The following is a 24,329-nucleotide window of genomic DNA, read 5'->3' on the forward strand; positions in this document are numbered from 1 at the left end:
CAAAAGCTATTCTATACATATAAGGACTCCTATACACATAGGGCCTCCTAAATGTCTTCTATACATATAGGACCTCCTAAAGGTCTCTTATACATAGAAAACCTCCTTAAGGTCTTCTATACTTAAAAGACGTCCCAGAGGTCTCCTATGTACATAAGAGTTCCTAAAGACATTCTATACATAGAAGACCTACTAAAGACGTTCTATAGACCTTCTTTAGATAGGAGACCTCGTAAATGTCTTCTACACATAAAATATCTTCTAAAGTTCTCCAATACATAGAAGACCTGCTAACAGTCTTGTGTTCATAAAAGAGAAACGATTCGAATATCTAGAATACATCTTAAAGTTCTTCTATCCATAGAAGACCTCATAAATATTGTTTGTATAAAGAAGGTTTTCTATATATAGAAGGTGCCCTAAACGACTCCTATAGATTTTCTACACATGGATGAAGGTTCTCATATACATAGAATACTCCCAAAAGGTCTTATAGACATAGAAGACCTCTTCTGTGGGTCTTCGGTTTTCCTGGGTATAAAAGATTTCGTAAAAATCTTCTGAGCGTAGGAAACCTTTTCTGGGAGGAAGGATATTAGTTAAGAGAGGTTTAGAGGTTCATTACAAACCCATTCCCATATGTTTTCCATTAGCCTAAAATTCACTAACCTCCTTCTCTAAACTTAAGAATCTATTTCTATGATTTTCAATGCAGAACATTTTGTTTTCTATAGAACATATATACACACCTCTAAACTATGCACTTAACTCTTGGAAAAAAAAAAAAAAAACTAATCCTACATCCTAGTCAAACTTTTCCCTCACTCTCATCTCTCCATTGATTTACGAACATTTTTATACAAAACTGAATGTGTCTCCACACTTTCCGCTCCCGATTCCCACATATCTTCGGGATTGGTTTCTCCGTCCGTTTCGGATGAACCATAGCTGGTGGTAGGATGATCCTCATCCTCCTCGTCATCCGATGTATAGGTGGTTGAGGATGATGAACGTGTTGTTGATTGATCTTGGGTATTGGAACGTGTCAGGGTTTTATCCGAGTCATTATCGCTGTCGTTGTCATCATGTCGTCCTCCATCGTGCCCATCGCCCACCTTGTCCTCATCATCATCATCGTCGTCTTCTACCCCCAATTCAATGCTATTACCCAGTTCCTGTTGCTGTTCATTGATGTGTTCGAAATCCTCAAAACGACTGTTGTCCTGGGCAGCCCTCTGTTGATCCGTTGAGGTACTTTCAATATCGGAATTATCTTCGATGGTGTCGACACGTATTATGTGATCCCTTCCCGACATGAGTTTGAAATTGTAGCGATCATAAAAACTGCGCTTCAGGGCCTCTCCGGAATCCGCACTCATATAACCACTGTCCATTTCCTGCAAAGGCCTGGAACCAAAGCGTTGTTCATAGTAATTTTGACTAGCCGGCGCCGAGTAGGTACTTTTCGGTGAGGACACCCTGGGTTGTCCCTCTATCAACGAAGATATACCCTCATCCCTTTCGAGGGCATCGAGTATTGAAGAGGTAGTTTTCTTATCGAATGGTGGCGCCGGACTTTGGGTGGGACTAAACTTCGAGGCGGCCATGCTGACAAATTTCTTCCAGGCATTTTTAATATCTTTGGCTTTTTTCGGTCGATCCTTGAGACCCATGGCGATTTGCATGCCATGCGTCAGCTGGACCGGTTCGATTTCACACCGATAGACTGTTTGAACATTTGTTGTGGCTTGAGTGGGTGTGGGAGGTGTAGTAGTGGTTTGATTTGACGCCGTTGTATTGGCTGTGCTGCGCTGAGGATAGGCTATACCCACTGGGACTCCAGCATTGCGATACATTTCCTTGGTACGATCCGAGAGGCGGCTGCTGCTGCGATTCGAGCGAGAACTAAGCGAGATGACATCGAGTTTATTGGGATCCATGTCGGAGGAATTTTTTAGATTGTTATTTGTCTCCAATTGAGGTGAGTCCATGGGTGTGGTTTTGTGAGAATTCTCTCCCGAAATTTCAATTTTCTCTTGAGATTTCCGGCGATTCAAATATTTATTTAGGCTATAGTCATTTCGCAGACCCTTGATTTGGGTATTAAATATGGCACCATAATCCTCTCCCTTTAACTTTTTCACCGCCTGGCTGGCTTCGGTGGAGGGTTGGTTGTCCTCCGATTCGTGGGGATTTGAATTATTGGATGAACTATCTTCTCCTTCCTCCTCCTCTTCTTCCACCTCTTCGTTACATGTGGAGGGTAAATTGGGTTTCCTTATGGAACCACCAAACTCCGAATTGGTCATGGTCCCCGATATGCCCGTAACTTCGGTACATTCACTGTGATTGCTGAGCGTATCCTCCTCGGTGGCTGATTGATTGACATTGTATTGCCTGGTTTGGGAGCTGGACCGACTTGTGCGACTATTTAAAGTCGTTGAGGCTGAGGTAGTTGGCGGTGGTGGTGGCGGCGGCAGTGGTGAACTGGAAATGCTTCGCTTTCTGGGTGGTGTGGGTGTAATACTGGGACTTCGAGCAGGCTTGGGTGAGGAAGAGCTTTTCCTTGAGGAAATTTCGTCCATGGATCGTGTTTGGTGTATCCTTGGCTCCACATATTCGGTGGGTCGTTTTTCTCCTCCGCCTCCTGCCCCCTCTCGTTTGGCCTTGGGGGTGAGTATTTTTATGGTACATTTATTGGGGCTGTCATTGGAAATTTCCACCACCGGCGGTGGTGTTGGTGGCTCACTGGGTCTTTGGCGTCGTGAGTGTTTGGCCTCGAGGGTAAGTATCCTCCCCCTCTCCGTTAGATCTTCCAACTGCTCCTGCAAATACAAACTGGTGGCCTTGCCACCACATTTACAGCTACAATCACTGTTCTGTCGTACCAGTAATGACTGATAGATTTCCCTTAAATTATTGACATTTTGTTTGGCCTCCTCCACATCGTGGTTCTGCGTGCATCCCCTCCTCAATTCCACCTGACTTTCGTATGCTGAATCTCGACTATTTTTACGCAGAGAACAGTCTGTGCCGTTAGGGTTCTGGGGTTTGAGACGAAATGAATTCTTCCCCGACAGATCCATCATGCTCGCAGTAGATGCTGTTGCGGATGCCCCTGGTGCTGGGCGTTGATGATGATGATTCAAATCGGGCAAAGATTGCGGAGGTGAACTAACCTCTTTTTTAATATCTGAAACACTGGACCAATTACTGACATCACAGAAACTCTGTTTCTTCGGCTTACGATCCAGCGTATCGGGTTCATATTGATCGCTGTCCGTGGATCTTTCCAAGTCTGAGGGTGGTTCATGTTCCACCTCTATGGTCATGCTGCCACGAAATGGCGTATCATATTTTATTCGCGCCGCAATATCCTTTTGCATGCTATTCGTATCCATGGCTCGGAGCATTTTCTTTTGATTGCTGTTCAGGGTTTTGCTCTGAAATGTTCCACCCTCATGGCCGAAGACGGTATGGCTGATTTCCAATTCCTCCTCCAAAGGAAGGGCAGTACTGAGGCTAGGACTTAGCTGAGAGCTGACATCCGATGAGGGTGATGAGGAGGATTGTGAAGATTTACGCTTCGTTGACTCCAAACGTTCCAGGCTATCGGTTTCATAGTCCACAATTAGGTATTGAGGAGATTTCCTGCGGTAAATTGGGGAGTCCGGTTGATATTGTTTCAGCGATCTACGACTCAAGGAGCTGTAGTCCGGAGTGGGCACTGAGGGCACACTTCCTTGGGTGTTGTTGTAAATATCTTTGATTTTCTTTTCCATGGTACTGTCATAGTCCGGTGTGGGTATATCCACATGGAAACTGCTATTCGACCTCAAGGTGGCCGTATATTCCTTGATCAAGGCATCTGCATCCAGGGACTCATTCATTTGTTCCATATTCCTTAACATGTGATAATGCTGCCGCTCCGCCGATGTCAGGGAGGTGGGTGTTGAGGCCGCTGCATATTGATCCAGGACATCCAAACGTTTACGCGATGTCTTGGAACGTTGAGACGAACTGCGGCTGCGTTGAGAAGCTGACGGTGAATCGTGCAGCGTAAATTTGGGATTGTTGTAAAGTTCACCACCCGTCTCAGCATAGCCATACATATAAGCTGAGGCCGTAATGGCGGAATAGGTTTCCAATTTGTGATGCAAAATGGGAATGTTCAAGGAATTCTTGGGTTGGGCAGGTTTTTCATAATTCTGGAAATTAGAGTCATTATCATCCTGTGCAGTGTGGTCCTGTATTTCCTCTTTCTCCACTTCATTGTTTTTACTTCTACCCTGGTTATTTGAGGAAGTTCCCTGTGATTTCTGTGTGGGTGGTGGTGGTGGCCTTTGTTTGGGCGCCATTATATCTTTGTGTCCTCTTCTGGCAGACGCTGTATTTCCCGCTGCCGGCTTATTACCACTTTGCGATGACGAAGATTTTGAACCCCTAGGCGATTGACGATCTTTTTCCGGACTAGGTGTCACGTTCTCCCGTTGATTATTCGCTGGCGGGTTTGAATTTTGATTTTCTTCATTGAGATTAACCGTTTCCAGCCATTTTTCAATGGTATTCCGTTTATCACCACAATTCTTGACATGGCCACTGCAACGGTTGTTGGCACAGGCCTGACAGGCATCACCTCCTTGCACCTGTGAACCAAAAAGGCTGGGCGTATCCGAACGTGCCGTGCTCTCCTCGGGAATCATAATCAACGAGGGCTGATAACGCTTGGCCGCCATTTTGTATTTGGCTATGGCAATGACTTCGCGGATTTTTTGCAAAAATTCCAAAGCGGCTGGAGGAGGTTGCTGTAAAGATCACCCCAAAAAAATTCATATTTGAAATATTATTTTCCAAAATACCCGACTGTACTCACCGCCAATAAATGTGGCTCAAAATAGGCCGGATTGAAATACAATTTCTTGCGCACATTGCCATTGACCATGGCCCGTAAATTTTCCAATTTCTCCTCTGTCATAATATCCTCAATAATGGCCACATTTTCCTGGGGCAAACATTCCGTTTCTTGGCTGCTGGAAGCACCATCTAAATTATCCTCATTCGTGGAGGTGCTGCTTCCATTGCCATTACCATTTCCATTACTGGAGGAGTGATGAGAACCCTTGGGTGAATCACTGCTGCCATTTTGCATCATGCCCATTTGAGGATGGATCAAGACATTGGTTTGCATCTACAAAGAATTCGAAAATAAATTCAAATAATATTCCCTAGCGTTCTCCTCCCTCTCTTACCTGTTTCATTTTATCATGATAGCCACCATCCATTTCACATTCTGAAGCGGAATTCGAGATATCGCTGGTAAAGCCCGAATGATGATCACTGAGCTGGGGGAAATGTTGCAGCAAAGGATTGTTTTTAACAATACCCATTTCCTCCTTCAAACTGCTCAGACTAGCCCTGGATCTCGGTTCATTAGAGGTGGTCATACTACCCACCGAATACAGACTACCACTGCGTGTAAACGGCGCTCCAAAAGTCACCTGATCGTTTTTCGGATAATTGATTTCATTGGCCAAATCGTCGAGAGAGTTACGCATGCGTGGTTGTTCCCGACCTTTGCGCTTCTTCATATGGAGATACAGAAAGACCGAGGAGACATAGATGAGACCTAGTAGTAGGCTGCAAACGCCAATGACAATATATTCCTTTGTAGACATGCCATCCGACGTTGCAGCCAATGTCGTGGTGGCCTCCGATTGAAAAAGCACCTCAGAGACATCTGTAGGAAAAGGGGGAGAAGATAAATAGAAATGCGATTAAATCTAGGAGAACTCTTGAATATAGAAATCTTCAGAAGAATTTTACGGTAATAGACATTTCCTCTGAATGGTTCCTTTGTAGCGAATTCCTTCTGAAGGTCTCCTACCCACAGAAGACCTTCTGAAGGTGTTCCGTACAGAATGGACCTTCTGAAGTTCTCCTATATAGAGAAGACCTTCGGAAGACCTCAAATACAAAGAAGACCTTCTGAAGGTCTTCTATGCAAAAAAGGCCTTCTGAAAGTCTTTCGTACAGAATAAACCTTCTGAAGGTTCCTATACAAAGAAGACCTTCTGAAGGTCTCCTACACAAAGAACACCTTCTAAAGGTCTCCTACAATAAGAAAATCTTCTCAAGGTCTCCTATACGAAGAAGACCTTCTGAAGGTCTCCTATACAGAGAAGATCTTCTGAGGTCTTCTGTACAGAATATCCCTACTGAAAGTCTTCTATGCAGAAAAGACATTGCGCAGGTCCCTATACAGGAAAGACCCTCAAAAGGTCTTCTACAAATAGAAGACATGTTTAAAGTCTCCTATGAAGAGAATACCTTCTTAAGGTTTTCTATTAAGAGAAGACCTTCTAAAGGTCTCCTATAAGGAGAAGACCTTCTTAAGGTATTTCATTAAGAAAATAACTTCTTAATGCCTCCTATAAAGAAAATACCTTCCATATGTCTCCTATAAAGAGAAGAAGTCTTAAAGTCTTCTATAAAAAGGAGACTTTCTAAAGGTGTCCAATAAGAAGAAGAATTCTTAAAAATCTCCTGTAAAGAGAAGACCTTCTTAAGGTGTTCTATAAAGAGAAATTTTTCCCATAAAGAGAAGAACTTTTAAACGTTTCCTATAAAGAGAAGACCTTATAAAGGTCTTCTGGAAGAGAAGACCTTTTAAAGGTCTTGTATGAAGAGAAGGCCTTTTAAAGGTCTTCTATGTAGAGAAGACCTCCTTTAGTTTTCTATGGAGAGAAGACCTTCTAAAACCCTTCTATGAAGAGAAGGTTCAAAATATATCTTCAGAACACACAGTAGCCGACACTGTATGCGACAACAATTTGAAGACGTTTTTTCTCTGTAGGTCTTCTTTATGCTTCTGAAGATTACCACCATTCTGTTGCGCGTTTCCCAATCTCTTGGACATAATTTCCTTCTTCAATATTTTCAGTTTCCCAATAACTTTTCATTTATTTCTCTTCTGATCTTTTCCCACACAACCTTTGCGAAAACAATCAAAATAAACATTTTCCTAGGGGTCATAACATTTCTACATGGCACCTACAACCACCACCACCAGCATTTGGGATGACACCGACCAATAATTCCAGCTATTCACACTTTCCTTGGGTGCTTTGGGAAAGCAACAAACATACTTACTGTTGGCAAATTTTACAGGACTACCATTGACACGAAATGCAACACAAGGTGAAAAAACATTTTTCGGCGGCATAATATGATCTATGGGAAGAAGAAGGAGAATGGGGAACATAACAACAAATAACTTGTTTTTCAAATCAATACCAGCCATCTATGGTGCTGGGAGAAATCAAATGAAATATTAACTTACCACTTGTGGAAGACATATTCAGCGGCAGAGTCATATCACGACACACCAGATGTACAACAATAAGGCGACCTTGCATTTTATGCCGGAGATCGGCTTCACCCAGCCACTGGAAGGTAAGGAGGAAATGAAAAATGAAAAATAAATAAATTAAAAACTAATAAGTAACAAGTTAAAAGGCAGTAAGTTCGGCTGGGCCGAACTTTGGATACCCCACACCATTTGGAACGAATTTGGCAATTTTCAAAAATAAAATAAAATCATCCTCAAATCTTAAAACTACCGAAAAAAATTTGGTGAATAATGTAGTCATAGCTATACCAAAACGTGGACCTGCGCAGAGAACTTTTTGTCATAGGCTGTAGTATACATTACGAACTTTAAATACCAAATTTGAAATAATTCACTAAAATACCGAATATCGGGAGGCACCGTTGTATGTGGTCTATACGAAGACGTGGACCAGCAGAGACAATTTTCTATTCTAGGCTGTAGTATCCATTACGAAATTCAAGTACCAACTTTGAAACAATTCCAGTGAATAATGTCGCTAAAATCATCAAAATACCGAATATCGGGAGGTACCGCTTTATGTGGGAGCAATACGAAGGTGTGGACCTGCACAGACAATTTTCCTTTTTTGCTGTATGAACTTTACGAACGCCAAATTTGAAACACTCCGGTGAATAATGGCGCTAAAATCAGCAAAATACCGAATATCGGGAGGTACCATTAAATAGGGGGCTAAACGAAGGCGTGGACCTGCACAGACAATTTTCCTTTTTTAAGCTGTAGTATCCATTACAAACTTCAAAACATCAAACTTGAAACATTCCGTGAATAATGTCACTAAAATCATCAAAATACCGAATATCGGGAGGTACCGCTTTATGTGGGAGCAATACGAAGACGTGGACCAGCAGAGACAATTTTCTATTCTAGGCTGTAATATCCATTACGAACTTCAAGTACCAACTTTGAAACAATTCCGGTGAATAATGTCACTAAAATCATCAAAATACCGAATATCGGGAGGTACCGCTTTATGTGGAAGCAATACGAAGACATGGACCTGCACTGACAATTTTCTGTCTTAGGCTGTAGTATCTATTAAGAGCTTCAAATGCCAAATTTTAAACAATTCCGGTGAAAAATGTCGCTTAAATAAATAAAATACCGAATATCGGGAGGTACCGCTTTATGTGGGAGCAATACGAAGTCGTGGACCTGCAAAGACAATATTCTATTTTAGGCTGTAGTATCCATTACGAACTTCAATTACCAACATTGAAACAATTCCGGTGAATCAAAATACCGAATATCGGGACGTACCGCTTTATGTGGGAGTAATACGAAGACATGGACCTGCACTGACAATTTTCTGTCTTAGGCTGAAGTATCTATTAAGAACTTCAAAATACCAAATTTGAAACAATTCCGGCGAATAATGTCGCTTAAATCATCAAAATACCGAATATCGGGAGGTACCGCTATATTTGGGGCCATACGAAGACGTAGACCTGCACCAATTTTTTGTCATAGGCTGTAGTATCTATTAAGAACTTCAAATACCAAATTTTTAACAATTCCGGTGAAAAATGTCGCTTAAATCATTTCGTTCAAAAGCTGGAGTAAATTCCACAGACGGAGAGGCGGTCAGACGGACGAAATCGCTATATCGAAATAGAATTTTATGAAAATATATACTTTGTAGAGTTAAAATGTATATTTCGAGGTGTTACAAACGAAATGACAAACTTAATATAACCTCCATATCCTCCTCAAAGCTCAAGTTTTCTTTAAAAAATACATATTTTATAGATATGTTTTCATTCAATTGCCTTAATTTATTTAATATTTCCATGAGTTATCAATTTTTGGGTTCCAGACCATTCCAACCCCTTGTGAATGTGGATAAAGCGATAATTCGAAGGTAATTATAAAGATCAGCCATTGACAGTCGACCGCTATCGCACACAAACACTTACACGCACACACCGCTTACCACCACCAAGATAAAAGACTTAAGCGACAAACTTTGCTACGCATTAAGACGCGACACTTTCTGGCTGACTGACAGACCCAACTGACTTTCATTAAAACAAAATTAAACCGTTTATAAAACAAACAAAAAATGAAGTTACAACTTTGTCACGCAATGGGGAGTTCAGTTTTTGTAACAAATTTTCTTTTAAATGAAATGATTTTCATTTCATTGTGTCTCTGGCGAAACAATAAAATTAAAAAAAAAACTGTTAATATTGTTTTTTTTTAAGCGGTTCGTCTAAAATTGTGTGGCTGTCGGTTTTGTTTGCGGTTAGTGGCCGCCATTCAACCCACTTACTTAGTTTTCTATAAAGACACTCATTTGTTTTAATATCGTATCTTTTGCTGTTATAATAATTGGTTGCATTTACAGCTGCAGCAGATACAACAACAACAAATGTTATATTTGTTGGCGGCAACCACACGCAATTTATTTGTTTGTATTTCGGTGTTTCATTTTTTTTGGTTTTAAATTTTCTTGTAAACTTGACATGAAATTAGAGAAAATTATTCACGCTTTTCCATTATTTACCTGTAAAAATGTTCGCCCCTCATCACGAAACATCCGAAAGGGGTAATCGTTATCGATGGGATTGCGTAGATCCGACCAACCATTTGTGGTCAGATATTGGGCTCCAGTCACCGCACAGACGGGGGTTCGAATATCTGGGGGAGCAGTGAAAAGGAAATAATTGATTTACGGTTATTATAGAGAGATGAAAAAATAGATTTAAAATTAATTTAATTTTGTTTTCAATATTAAAAGAATTAATATTTATAAGTAGGGCTCACCTGCAAAACTAATTTCTCTGCTGGGATAAATAATTTGGCCCCTGAGCGGCAGAAAGACATAAGGAATTTTCTCCGACGATGAACCACTAACAAATGGTGACAAGGAGCACTCTGTAAATAAGAGTAATTTAAATAAATATCTCATTTAGATGAGTGTATAAAATGGTTTCAATATATTTCTTACAAGAGTCTGTTAAAAACAAAACATTGAATTTGATATTACTAAAAGGATATTTATGTATTCATTTATTTGTTTGTTGCTTTTAAAGAGAAAAAGGCATAACAAACAGTTGGAGCTTTTATACATTCAAAGTACGATTCACGTTTTGAGTAAGACCACTTTTTCAGATTTTAAACAAATTAAAAGTTTTGCGATGTTTCTAATCCTCTTCAGAAAAAAAAAATCAGAGCATTTTGTTAGTCCTGCATAAGATTAAATCTAAGCAACAGAAAAAATACCATGATGAAAACTTAAATTGAAGTCATATCCTAAAATCGGATGGAACCATTATATAAGGGTTATTTCCAGACTTAATTCAACATATATAATTTTTTTTTTAGTGAATTCTTATTCAACATGAATCCAAATTATAGACAATTCGGGTGGAAATTGTGGTTGAAACAGTCAAATTGCCGAAAATAAAGAAGCATCGCTAAAAGTGGTATATAGCAAATATTGAACATGGATGTTGAAAGTTGTAGTATTGTTCTTAGCATGTTAGTAGTATATGGGGCTACTAGCTGAACCCGCCCCTTGCGGGAAAATTTGTCATACATAGCATGTCTGGTGCATCAAATACACTAAAACTGCCGAAAATATATATGGGAGCTATATCTAAATCTAAACCGATTTCAATAAGATTTGACAAATAAATTTTCAGACCAAATTCCATCACACCATCCAAAACTTACACCGCAACTGAAAAAAATAGACTCAAAAGAGCTAAAGAGTTGCCTCGCTTGACCGAAAGTGGTAAAGTCAGTCCAAAGAGGCCAGCTGAAAATGTGCAACTTCGGTTGGCCACCAGAACTCAAGCGCCGGCCATGGTGATGGTATGGGCCGCCATAATAGCCGATGGTCGCTCTCAGCTCGTATTAATCGACCGTGGCATCAGCATAAATGCTGAATTTTGTGCGAAAATATTCTGGAGGATGTATTAGAGCCTTGGGCACGCAAACATTTTGGCCACAGACCTTGTACATTCCACATGACTCAGCCCAATCGCACTCAGCACGCGCAACCCAAGAATGGTTACAAAATGAGGTTCCTCGCTTCATTTGCAGCGCACAATGACCACCAAAATCTCCGGATACCAATCCCTTGGACTATTGTGCCTGGAGTATTTTGAAAAGCAAGGTTGGCACTAAAAAATACCAATGCGTCAATCACCTCAAGCAAGCGCTTCGCCGGGAATGGGCCAAAATACCGCAGAGCAATTTTGGGGCAGCTTGTGGCGGTTAAATTGGCCGCTTGAAGGCCATATTTCGTGTCAAAGGTGACCAATTCGCACAAATCTAAATTTTTGTAAAGGTGATGCTATTACTGAAATTTTTTGCTTTCATTCAATAACATTTAAAAAAAAGTATGTCGTTTGACTTTGTTGCAGCCCGACGGACGCCCAGCGCTAAGTCGAGTTACAACGATACGCTAATCATGAATGTAGCACATAACAATATAGGGACGTGTGATAATAAACATCTGAATCTACCCCAAATTTTTAAATATTAACTCTCTTAAATGGAGAAATCAATGTGCGATTTTCTTCAAAATTTGCCGTTCTAATATTTTTGTCTATGTTAGGGCAAATGTGCCTCCGCCACAAATGTTCAAACCTTTCGCAATATATCATTTATATATCTGACTTGTAATTGAACACACTACGGCATGGTTGCTAACATAAAGAGTTGTGTCAATTCACATATCTACATAAACAACTTGTCATATATTGTTGTTTTTCTTCGTTTATCTACTCCGATGCCGGGTTCAGAACTCTCAATCGTCGGTTTTGTACTCGGTCGCAAACAATCATTGTCGACATTACTCATCACTTTGTAACGAGAAAAGTACGTTCTTTTGCTTTTTATTTTTTAGAGGTAGAACCCATTATTTTCAATCAACAGGTAATGCAGATGATAGTTTGTTTACATTACCTTTTAATGCCTTGTTCGTCTTGTCAGCATCCGAGTGCGTGCTGTGTTTATTATACCCTCCACCATACATAGTTTGGAGGATATATTAAGTTCGTCCTTCCGTTTGTAACTCATCGAAATAATCATTTTAGACCCAACAAAGTATATATATTCTTGATCAGCGTAAAATACTAAGACGGCTTATCCCTGTCCGTCAGTCTGTCCCTCTGTTGTTATCAAGCACAGTCAAAACGAATTGAAATAGGAAGCTAAAATTTTGCACAGATCTCTCTTTTGTCTGCAGGCAAGCTCCACACAAAGAGTATCCTCCAAATAACTGTACACCCCGATATTCAGTATTTTGATACTTCCAGCCACATTTTTCAATCGAATAGGTCTACGATATCGTATAGCCCCCATATAACGGTACCCACCCGATATTCGAGATATTGATGATTTTAGCCACATTTTTTAACGGAATTCTACACAAGGAGTCTTTACCTCCAGAAATAGATTTGTCTATATAGGTCTACAATATCGTATTTCCACCCATATATCGGCGTCTTCTGGTGTTAGTTATTTTAAAGCTTTTAACAGAATTTTTAATGGATTTTATTTTTTTTTTTTTTTAACTTTTCCTAATTCGTTCCAAATGGTGGAGGGTATTCAAAGTTCGGCCCGGCCTAACTTACTGCTTCTTTACTTGTTTTATATTTAAGAAGCTGTACAAATTTCACTATTTATGCGAGTCAGAATGTGGCACTTTGTGGGAGAGGTACCAAAAGAAGTACACCGATCTATGTTGAATTTTTGCGGGGCATTACCGAAAAGGGACGATTGATATGGCTTATTTTCAAATAAGTGCTGTAAACAAGGTATCGAGTACATCCTTCACTTTATATCGGATATATGTTTTTCAAGCTGTTACGTGACAGTGGTGTATGAGAAGTAGTGGATATTGCAATATTGACAAATATATTGATTGATAATTCTCCTCAAATATCACATCCGGTTGATTATTTTTTACTTAATTTTTTCTGTCTTTTCATTTTACACGAAAATGATTTTTTTAACTCTTCATATAAGAATAAATCATTAATCAATGCAATTTTATTAATTATCACCTAAGAATAAATCGATTAGTTTTTTTTTATTTCTGTAATGTGTAAATGTCATCCATTTACACACTTTCACTAGCCACATTAGTTGGTAATGGCCACTTTAACAAGTGTGGTATTAACGAACTGGAAGCCACAAATAAACCATTAACATGTTTCGTTTTTTTCTGTTTTTTTTGTAAACCAGCCAAGCATCTGAAATATTTGTTCGGAAATTTAATTACTTTAGACTGTAAAAAAATTGTATGTACTTTGGTGAGTGATATTTTCACTTTCAATAACAATTTGTGTGTTCAAAAAAGGGAAGTCATATTTTAATTATTTTCCGGAGAATGATATATGGTTATGATGTTTGTCGTTAGACAACATAAATTATGGCCCCTAATTAAAAAATAGAAATTGTTTTATATATGATATTTACAACAAATGTATGGATGGTATTGGAGAGAATGTCATTTTGGAAAATTTAAATGATACAAATGTAATAAAAAATCGTTTAACATACTCTATGAAAATGGAATACATCTGTCGACTATATCTGGTACCTCACGGACATATTAACATTTTCTAAAAATTATCACAAATCTCATATAAAGTGAAAGATGTAGCCAATATGGTCCAAACCTGGCATATTTATTTAGGTTCGATACGAAAAGGACAATATTGATTTGAATAATCATAACAGAAGTCAAAATAAATTTAAATAATCAAATATTGGCTGAGGGTATACATCTATCGCAAAATATTCTAGATACATACTATTTTTTCTGTAGGGCCATGTTATGTTCCACGAGCGCTTGATATGTTAATTACTACAGTTGCGGCTAAATATTGTATACACCTCTTATATTATACATAAACATGGGGTTATAAATTATCTAGTTCTATTTTAGATTTTTTTAACGAAGTGATTCCAAGTTGCTTTTGTTTCACAAGTAAAAAAGCAGTAAGTTCGGCCGGGCCGAACTTTGAATACCCTCCTCCGAATTAGAAAATTTTTAAAAGAATAAAATCCATTGAAAATTCTTTTATAATCCTTAAAATACCTTATATCGGAAGGTGCCGATATATGGAGGGATATACGATATTGTGGACCTATACAGACGAATCTATGTAAAGTACTCACAAATCTATGTAAAGTACTCGCAAAGAACTCCCTCCCTCTCTTTCAGGGGGTAAAGTGCTCACAAAGAACCCCTTGTGTGGAATTTCAGACAATTCCAATGAAAAATGTCGCTATAATCATCAAAATACCGAATATCGGAGGATACCGTTATATGGGAGATATTCGATATCGTGAACCTATATAGACAACTCTATTTCAGGGAGTAAAGTACTCACAAGAACTTCATGTGTAGAATTCAGACAATTCCGTTGAAAAATGTGGCTATAATCATCAAAATACCGAATTTCGGGGGGTACCGTTATATGGAGGCTAAACGATATCGTGGACCTATAAAGACAATTCTCTTTCAGGGGGTGAAATACTCATAAGGGACTCCTTGTGTGGAATTTCAGACAATTCCGTTGAAAACTGTGGCTAAAATCATCAAAATACCGAATATCCGGGGGTACCGTCATATGGGGGCTATACGATATCGTAGACCTATATAGATAATTCTCTCCGAGGTATAAAGTACCCACAAGGAACTCCTAGTGTCGAATTTCAGACAATTCCGCTGAAAAATGTAGGTAACATCATGAAAATACCGACTATCGGGGGTACCGTTATATGTGTGCTATACAATATCGTGGACCGATATAGCCCATCTTCGAACTTGACCTGTCTGCAGACAAAAGATAGATCTGTGCAAAATTTTAGCCTGTAGCGTGATCACAACACACGGACGGACAGGCCTACAGACGGACGGCCTGGGTTAAATCGTCTTAGAATTTTACGCTGATCAAGAATATATATATATATACTTTGTTGGGTCTGAAATGATTATTTCGATGAGTTACAAGCAGAATAACGCACTTAATATACCCTCCCTACTATGTATGGTGGAGGGTATAAACATTTTAAATCAACAACAAGTAAAAAGTCTGTAAGTACGGCTGGGTGAAATTTGAATACCCTCTACCAAATGGGCATAACTTTGAACACCCTCTACCATTATGATATTCAAATGCGAAACTTGAAAAATACCCAATATAGAAAGGTATCGAAATAGGGGTGATATACGAAGATAAAAAATGTCAACCAACTTCAGACTGCTGTCATTTCCAAGCCACTCGTCCGACAGCTATTAAAATTATTCCAGTGACAGCTCATTATATTGTTTACAAGAGTACAAAAGCATTTTGGTAAGAATTTTCCAGAAAAAAAGTTATTCGTTTTGGAATTCAAGCGTGATAGTGTGATTCATTTTTATTTGGCTGGAAAACCACAAGTGGCCGATTAGAGCACTCCAGCATTTAAATGTGAATAAATATTTTGTGCCTCGTACCATCGCTCGTTACCGTGTTAGTGGTAGCGTAGCCCGATGTCAAGGAAGTGGACGGAAGAAAACAGCAACATCAGCAGAAATGGTTAGAAATGTAAAGAAGCGATTTGATTGAAACTCGCGTCGCAGTGGCCGAAAAATGGGTCGTGAGCTGAACATAAAACCATTGAGCCATTCCAAAAAGTGCAAGATCTTACACCGCAACAGAAAGAAAATAGACTCAAAAGAGCTAAAGGGTTACTTCGCTTGGCCGAAATTGGTGAACTGCCGAATTTGTTTTTTTATACCCTACACCACATAGTGGTAAGGGTATTATGTCTTTGTGCATTTGTTTGTAACATGGAGAAGAAAACGAGATAGACCCATAGTTACTTTTGAGAACCTTCATAGAATCACTTTCTGAGTCGATTTATGCATGTCAGTCCGTCTGTCCGTCCGTCCGTCCGTCTGTCCATGTATTCTTGTGAACAAAATGCAGGTCGCATTTATTATCCGATTGAGATGAAATTTTCCAAACAATATTTTTTTGGCCCAAGGACGAACCCTATTGAAATTGGTGAGAATCGGATCAAATTTAGATATAGCTGCCATATATATCTTCATCCGATTTCGGGTGATTGACCACCAAATGGCCGTAATAGCATCAATTTTGGCAAATCCGACCGAAACCAGCTTAGAAGCAAGTACACCAATTTTAGTAAAAATCGGTTCAGATATAGCTATAGCTCCCATATATATCTTTCATCCGATTTGGTCTTTAAGTCCCTCACATTCGTAATATGCACTCCACAGGAATGATATTTGGTACCAGATATCAGATAAAGCCTAAAAATAGTTGATTTTAATTTTATTAAAATCTGTTCCGATTTGGATATGCCTCCCATATATATCTTCATCCGATTTCGTGTTAATTGTGCATCAAATGGCCAATATCAGCCCAAATGGCATGAATTTTGGCAAATTCAACCGAAACCAGCCTATAAGCAAGTACACCAATTTTAGTAAAAATCGGTTCAGATATAGCTATAGCTCCCATATATATGTTTCATCCGATTTCATCTTTAAATCCCTCACATTCGTAATATGCACTCCACAGGAATGATATTTGGTACCAGATATCAGATAAACCCCAAAAATAGTTGATTTTAATTTTATTAAAATCTGTTTCGATTTGGATATGCCTCCCATATATATCTTCATCCGATTTCGTGTTAATTGCCCACTAAATGGTCAATATCAGCCCAAATCACCTGAATTTTCGTACATAAGACCGAATTCAGTCTAGAAACTAATACGTCAAATTTGGAGAAACCCGGTTCAGAGATAGCTATAGTTCGTAAAATGCACGATAGAATTAGATAGATTTTGATTTTGTACCAAATATCTCATAGAGCTCTGCAATGCCCTGTATAAACCTTTTTACTAGATCTCTACTAAATATGCATAGTGGTGTAGGGTATCATATAGTCGGCCCCGCCCTACTTTTGAGCTTTCCTTACTGGTTTTTTTTCGATAAGAAATCATTCGTTGTCTACCAGTTTGTAAACAAACAAAATTATCGTGTATACTTGTCAAGGAGCTGTGCACCTTCGGTTGGCCACCAGAACTCAAGCGCCGGCCATGATGATGTTGTGGGCCGCATTGACAGCCGGTGGTCGCTCTCCACTCTTATTGATCAACCGTGGCATCAGAATAAATTGCGAAAATATTCTGGATGGTGTATTAAAGCCTTGGGTATGCAAACATTTTGACCGCAGACCTTGGACATTCCAACAGGTCTCAGCCCCATCGCACTCAGCACGCGCCACCCTAGAATGGTTACAAAATGAGCTTCCTCGCTTCATTTCTAGCGCACAATGGCCACCAAAATCTCCGGATACCAATCCCTTGGACTATTGTGCCTGGAGTGTTTTGGAAAGCAAGGTTGGTACTAAGAAATACTAAAGTGTCGATCACCTCAAGCAAGCGCTTCGCCGGGAATGGACCAAAACGACGCAGAGCAACATTCGGGCAGCGTATGACGGTTTCATTGGCCGTTTGAACGCCAAAATTTGGCCAAACGTGACCAATTCGAACAAATCTAAACTTATTCTAAAATTTGATGATATTTGCGATATTTTTTGCTGAATTAAAGAAAAAAATTTAAAAATTATGGCGTTCGACTTTGTTGCAGTTTTTTATCTCACCGTGTATAGTAGCTATACCTAGAGGTGGACCTGTATAGCCAATTTTTAAAAATTTTTATTAACCTACAGGATTTTTTTCGTGAGCTAGAGTGATTTCCACAGACGGACAGACAGACATCGTTAAATCGACAGTTAATTTTATGCTGATCCAGAATATATATACTTTGTGGGGTCTAAAATGTATATTTTTCGAGGTGTTACAAACGGAATGACAAATTTAATATACCTTCTATACCATGGTGGAGGGTATAAAAATCGGGAGTGGCGGTCTGAATTTCCTCATTGTAGCTTTAGAAGTTGGATAAAAGTTGGAGGGAATCAAACCCAAAACTTTCCGCTTTAAGTTCTAACATATTTATTATTAAAATATTTTTTTATACTTCTACATCACCCCTTGGAATTCCTAATTTCTTACATCTGATTATAAGTGCTCTTTTACTGTATTCCTCTCCCATCTTTTTGTCTTATCTTACATTTTGCTTTAATTTCACAACTAAAATTTGATTAATTATTCCCCTCTTTGGATGACAGATAAAAGTAAATATTTTACATAATACGCTTGTGTCTTAAGTCTTTTGTTTTTATTACAAAATTTCGATTGCCTACTAGGAAGTTTATGATGTGTTCGTCTTTTTTTTTTTTTTTTTTTTTTTTGTTAATCAGTCTCTGATGAAAGACAGCCGTAACCACACAATTGAATTTCGCTATAGAGCAGCTCATGGATATAATTTGCCACAAAATGTTCCCACCTTTTTAAAGCCCCACTGTCACAATAACTTGTGGTCGTTTCGAATTTTTTGCATTGTCATATCTTTTGCCATTTGTTTTTTATATTTGCAATAAGAAAAAGCACCAATATAAACAAAAAAGAAGATCTCATAATAAAAAGGGAGAATCTTGTGGTGTTGTTGTGGGTTTTTCTCCAAACATCTTGTTACTCTGTCATTGTAAGTCTATGAAACGAAGCAGGTGAAAGAAGAAAACACAACATACCAGAAGCTGAAAACAACGTTGAAGCTAAAGAAATATCTCAATTATATTTTTCCGTCTTTTCTGTTATTTCTTTGGTGAGATATCTCACTGCAACAGCAACACCAACAACAATAACAAATAAACAACCACAAAATCCAAACAAATGAAAATAATTTAATTTCATTGTCTGCGCGAAGTACAATCAAATAAACTAAAACTAAATTAACTGCCATCATTGCGGCCGTTGCTGTTTCCGACTTGTGTTGTTCATAAAAAATGACAAGCAAAAAAGGAAAGAGGGAGAAGATCTACAACTGGCAAATGAAAATGAAAGTGATCTACAGATAAATATGGGAGGGCAAACGTACGATTGAGACAGACCAGCAGCCAGACAGTCATACAACGGGCATGCGACTAACAACCATGTTACATGATGTTTTCATTCAGTCCAGTTTTTTTTTGTCTTTATCTCATCAAAAGATGAGGTTTCAAATTGTACTGTACGGGTAGTGAGAAAGTTCATAAAAATTTGTAGTGTGGTCGAATATTTTGCAAACTACATGGAGTTCCATTTTACTTAAGTCGGATTTTAATCTAAACACAAAATAGTATAGGAACTGAATTGGTCTGTGGGATTATGAATAATTTACCCCTAAAGTGATTTTTTATTTTTAAACAAGTAAAAAAAGCAGCTAAGTTCGGCCGGACCGAACTTTTAATACCCTCCACCATTTGGAAGGAACTAGAAAATTTTCATAAAACTTCCGGAAACTACCACTTAAATGAAAATTTTTATATGGAGACTATACGAAGACGTGGACCTGCTTTTTTTTTTGTCATAGGCTAAAGTACCCATTACGAACTTGAAATACCAAATTCGAAACAATTCCGGTGAATAATGTCGCACAAATCATAAAACATCGAGTATCGGGAGGTACCGTCATATAGGGGCTATACGAAGACGTGCATACAAAAATGTTTGTCATAGGCTGTAACACCCATTACGAACTTCAAATACGAAATTTGAAATAATTCTGGAAAATAATGTCGTTAAAATCATGAAAATACCGAATATCGGGAGGTACCGTTATATAGGGGCTACACGAAGACGTGGACCTTCTTGCGACATTTTTTTCCATCGGTTGTAGTAACCATTAAGATCTCCCAATATGAAATTTGAAATCATCAAAAATACCGAATATCGGGAGCTACCGTTATATGGGGGCTATACGAAGACGTGGGCCTGCATACAAAAATGTTTGTCATAGACTGTAGTAATCAGTACGAACTTTAAATATGAAATTTGAAAAAATTCCGGAAAATAATGACGCTGAAATCATGAAAATACCGAATATCGGGAGACACAGTTATATGGAGGCTATACGAAAACGAAGACCGACATGGACTATGTACAAACTTAACCTGCCTACTGGTAAACTATGCATGTATGCAAAATTTTTGCTACCTATCTCAGTTCGTTCGAAAGATAACGTGATTACAACAGACAGACAGACGGACAGACTGACATCGCTAGATCGTATTATAATTTTACGCTGATAGAATGGTGGAGGGTATAAAAATCTATTGCAAATATAGACCAATTGTAGGGCATAACGTTAAATAAAACACCACACTAAATTTGTAGTTAATTTCTAACGACAACATTGTGTTAGCCTCCCATCTATGTACGATACTGGATTTTAAATGCTATAGAAGAAGAAGAAGAAGAAAATCGTGCTATCAATTTGTGGTTTGAAATATGTGGTAATGTTATCGCACTTTAGGGTATAACTTACTGAAATGGTAGTGAAAGTGAAGTAAAGAAGGTGTAAACAAAAAATAAATAATAGCATGGGAAAATCTGAGAGGATTTCGCATCTTCTTCTTCCTCTAAAAGAGAAAAATGTTTGTACGTTTGATTGTTTGTTTGTAATTTATATACTTAAAAACTTCCGAACAGATTTTTCTGAAAAATTCCAAATATACTACAGAATAGTCTGAATGTAACATAGGCTATATAATTTTTAGAAATTACACTTGGAACCGGAGATATAGCATTAGAATCGGAGGTAACTCCAAAAAAAAAATAGTTTTTGTATATATATATATCTATTGATCGGTTATAGATACAGTATACAATATCGGAATGTGAGACCGAATTCGGTACAAAAATGAAAATTATAATAAAATCGGGCCAGATTTGGATGTAACTCCCAAATCATGTATTTGATGTACCAAACACCCTATGTATCTCCAGTTTCAATGAAGTTTAAAATGTGTGACGAAATTTGGTCTAAATATTTTTTTGTCAATTTATACTAGCCTATATTAAATTTGTCAGTCCGTGATGATCACTATAAAATTCTAATTTATTTTAACTATGATCATTTGCCAGTGTGTCTTTTTGCCGGTCCGTCTGTCTGAAGATAGAATCAAAATATTATTTTATGTAGAGTTCTTAAAAAACTTGGAAGTTATATCGCACACTGCATAGTGCTAAGGGTATCATGTCTTTGTGCATTTGTTTGTAACATGGAAAAGGAAGCGATGAAGACCCATAGTTACTTTTGAGGATCTTCATAGAATCACGTTCTGAGTCGATTTGTGGATGCCAGTCCGTCTGCCCGTTCGTCCGTCTGTCAGATATAGCTATAGCTTCTATAGGTTTGGTGTTTAAATACCTTACTTTCGTAATATGCAATCTCTAACAATGATATTTGCTACAAGAAAGCTCAGAAATACCTTTATCGAGATAGGTTCAGAAATATATCAAAAAAGCTCAGAAATACATTTGACAAATTTTATCGAAATCGGTTGAGTTTTGGATAGAGCTCACATATACATATTCACTTGATTTCAAGTTTATTATGCACAAAATGGTTAATAGACACACACATTCAAACGAATTTAGCCTGAAGGAAGTGTATCAAATTTGGTGAAAATTGGTTTAGATATAGCTATAGGTCCCACATACAGGGTGAGATCATTTATTTTTATACCCTACAACACTATGTGTTGGGGGTATTATAAGTTTGATTGGGCCAAAAATTATGTAACACCTCGAAATATTGATTTCCCACATAGGAAAGTATATATGGATCTTCCTATCTCGCCGAGCTTAGTCGATCTAGCTATGTATGTCCGTCCGTCCGTCTGTCCGTCTGTCCGTCTGTCCATGTTAATTTGTAATCACTCTACAGGTCGGAATTATGGCCCGATCTTCACGAAATTTGGAATGGAGGTGGGGCTAGGGAATAATAGAATAGAACCCTATTTCTTTTGGAGATGATCGCATAATATTTAGGGGTTGAAATGGACCAAAAACTGAAAATTTTCCTTATTTTGCAGCTGCTCTACAGGTCGCAATTATAGACCAATCAAAGCGAAAGTTAGCATGGAGCTAGAGCTAAGGGGTGGCTAGAAGTCTTCCAATTTTGATGATCATCGGGTAGTATTTAGTGGATAAAATATACCATATTATTTGTGTTAAATAAAAGTCAAATTCTCCATTAAACCGCGAATATTTTTAATCCCTACGAAATCACAAATAGACGTAGATACCACTGGTAAATATATCGGATATATATAGCGAAATATATACAATGTGTATATACATAGGAGGAGGATGTTAGCTAGAATGCTTATATCTCAAGAATGGCCGGACCGATTTTGACAAATTTTGCCAATTCAGAATGCCCTCTTGGCATAAAAGCATAAAATCTAAAAAATATCGCATAAAAATGTCATTTGTGATGCTAATATAAATTTTGTAGTATTTTGTGACATTTTTTTTATTTTTTCATATTTTTTATCGCATGCGATTTTTTCAATTTGACTTATATTGAAATATACAATATACATTTTGTAATACTTTTTCAGTTTACAACACAGGTTGGGATTATTATATACAGATTGAAATTATCGTCCGATCCTCACGAAAATTTTCACAAGGGTAGGGTTAAGCTCAGAAGGGCTAGGCCTATTGTTTTCAAAGATGTCCGCGATATATTTAGGGGTTGAAATGGACAAACAACTAAAAATTTCCCTGATTTTGCTGCCGTTATAAAGGTAAAAATATAAACTAAAGGACACGAAGTCTCGCATGAACTTAGAGTTTAGGACAGCGGGTAGAATGGACCACCACTTTTGTGTGAAAAAATACCAACATTACTTACAGATGATATCCGAAATATACAAATATGCTGATTTCGTTACCGAATATAGCCAAATATTGTAGCCAAGCAAATCATATATATGAGTATAAATTTGGAAACACAGAGGGGCCACTTGCTTTTGGAGATGATCGCAAAAAATTAAGGGGTTGAAATGAACCAAAAACAGAAATGTTTCCTGATCACACAATTAAAGCCAATAAATACGCCTACGCAGAAATTTAAGGACAGGGAAGAATTCTAGCATTTTGGATGACCACTGCATTATATTAAGCTGTAAAATGGACCACTACAACCAACCGCACGACGGAGTGCGTAAATATTGGGCAAATGTCCCTGGTCAAAATGCTAAGGGTAATATCTGGGCAGTGCTTTTTGACATAATTTCAAAAGCGATAAAGCTTCTTATATATTGTAGTGTTGTAGGGTATCACATGGTCGGCCCCGCACGACTATAGCCTTTGCTTTCTTGTTTTATCTCATTTTCATTTCTCACATGCATTATGTGCACTCCAGAAGAATAATATTTGGTAGCGGACGTCAGATACTGCTCGAAAATACCTCTGTAAAATTTTTATCGAGATCGGTTCAGATTAGGATATACCTCCCATATATATCTTTATGCGATATCAGGTTTATTGTGCACCAAATGGCTAATATCAACCCAAACGGACTGAATTTTGGCAATAACGACAGAATTCATCCTATAAACCAGTACTTCAAATCGGTTAAGATATAGCTACAGCTTTCATATATGTGTTTTCCGTATTTGGGTTTAAAGTCCCTTACAAGTGTAATATGCATTCCACAACAATGATATTTGGTACCAGTTATCAGATACCAGAAATTCCTCTGCCAAATCTTATCAGATCGGTTCAAATTTGGATATAGCTCCCATATATATCCTCAATAGATTTTGGGTTAATTGTGCACCAAATAGTCCAAATGACTTGAATTTTGGCCTATCCGATTGAATTCTGTCTAGAAGCAAGTACTTTAAATACTTAAACTTGAAAATAGATTCAGATATAGCAACATTTCATCTGATTTTTTGTTTAAGTCCCTCATATTCGTAATATCCATTCGACGACAATTATATGTGGTACCAGATATTTTATAGAACTCGGAAA

The 24,329-nt window shown here is 38.0% G+C and overlaps 1 protein-coding gene across 2 annotated transcripts in view; it reads right to left on the reverse strand.

Annotated features, from left to right (window-relative positions):
• Positions 1 to 210: 210 nt before the first annotated feature.
• Positions 211 to 24,329, reverse strand: part of LOC101888930 (uncharacterized) — a 29,981-nt gene continuing 5,862 nt past the window's right edge. Inside the window, exons 4-10 of one of the 2 annotated variants that reach the window (XM_005178147.4) lie at positions 10,175 to 10,285; positions 9,915 to 10,048; positions 7,340 to 7,445; positions 7,150 to 7,230; positions 5,250 to 5,737; positions 4,874 to 5,188; positions 211 to 4,805 (exon numbers count right to left, since the gene is read on the reverse strand). In XM_005178147.4, the coding sequence (XP_005178204.2) occupies positions 828 to 4,805; positions 4,874 to 5,188; positions 5,250 to 5,737; positions 7,150 to 7,230; positions 7,340 to 7,445; positions 9,915 to 10,048; positions 10,175 to 10,285 (5,213 nt within the window). In that variant the 3' untranslated portion in view covers positions 211 to 827. Of the gene's footprint in view, positions 4,806 to 4,873; positions 5,189 to 5,249; positions 5,738 to 7,149; positions 7,231 to 7,339; positions 7,446 to 9,324; positions 9,417 to 9,914; positions 10,049 to 10,174; positions 10,286 to 24,329 lie in introns of those variants that run through there. The other variant, XM_059127883.1, reaches the window with a different exon arrangement.

This window comes from Musca domestica, unplaced genomic scaffold (assembly GCF_030504385.1).
Source record: "Musca domestica strain aabys unplaced genomic scaffold, Musca_domestica.polishedcontigs.V.1.1 48, whole genome shotgun sequence".
Classification (NCBI taxonomy): domain Eukaryota; kingdom Metazoa; phylum Arthropoda; class Insecta; order Diptera; family Muscidae; genus Musca; species Musca domestica.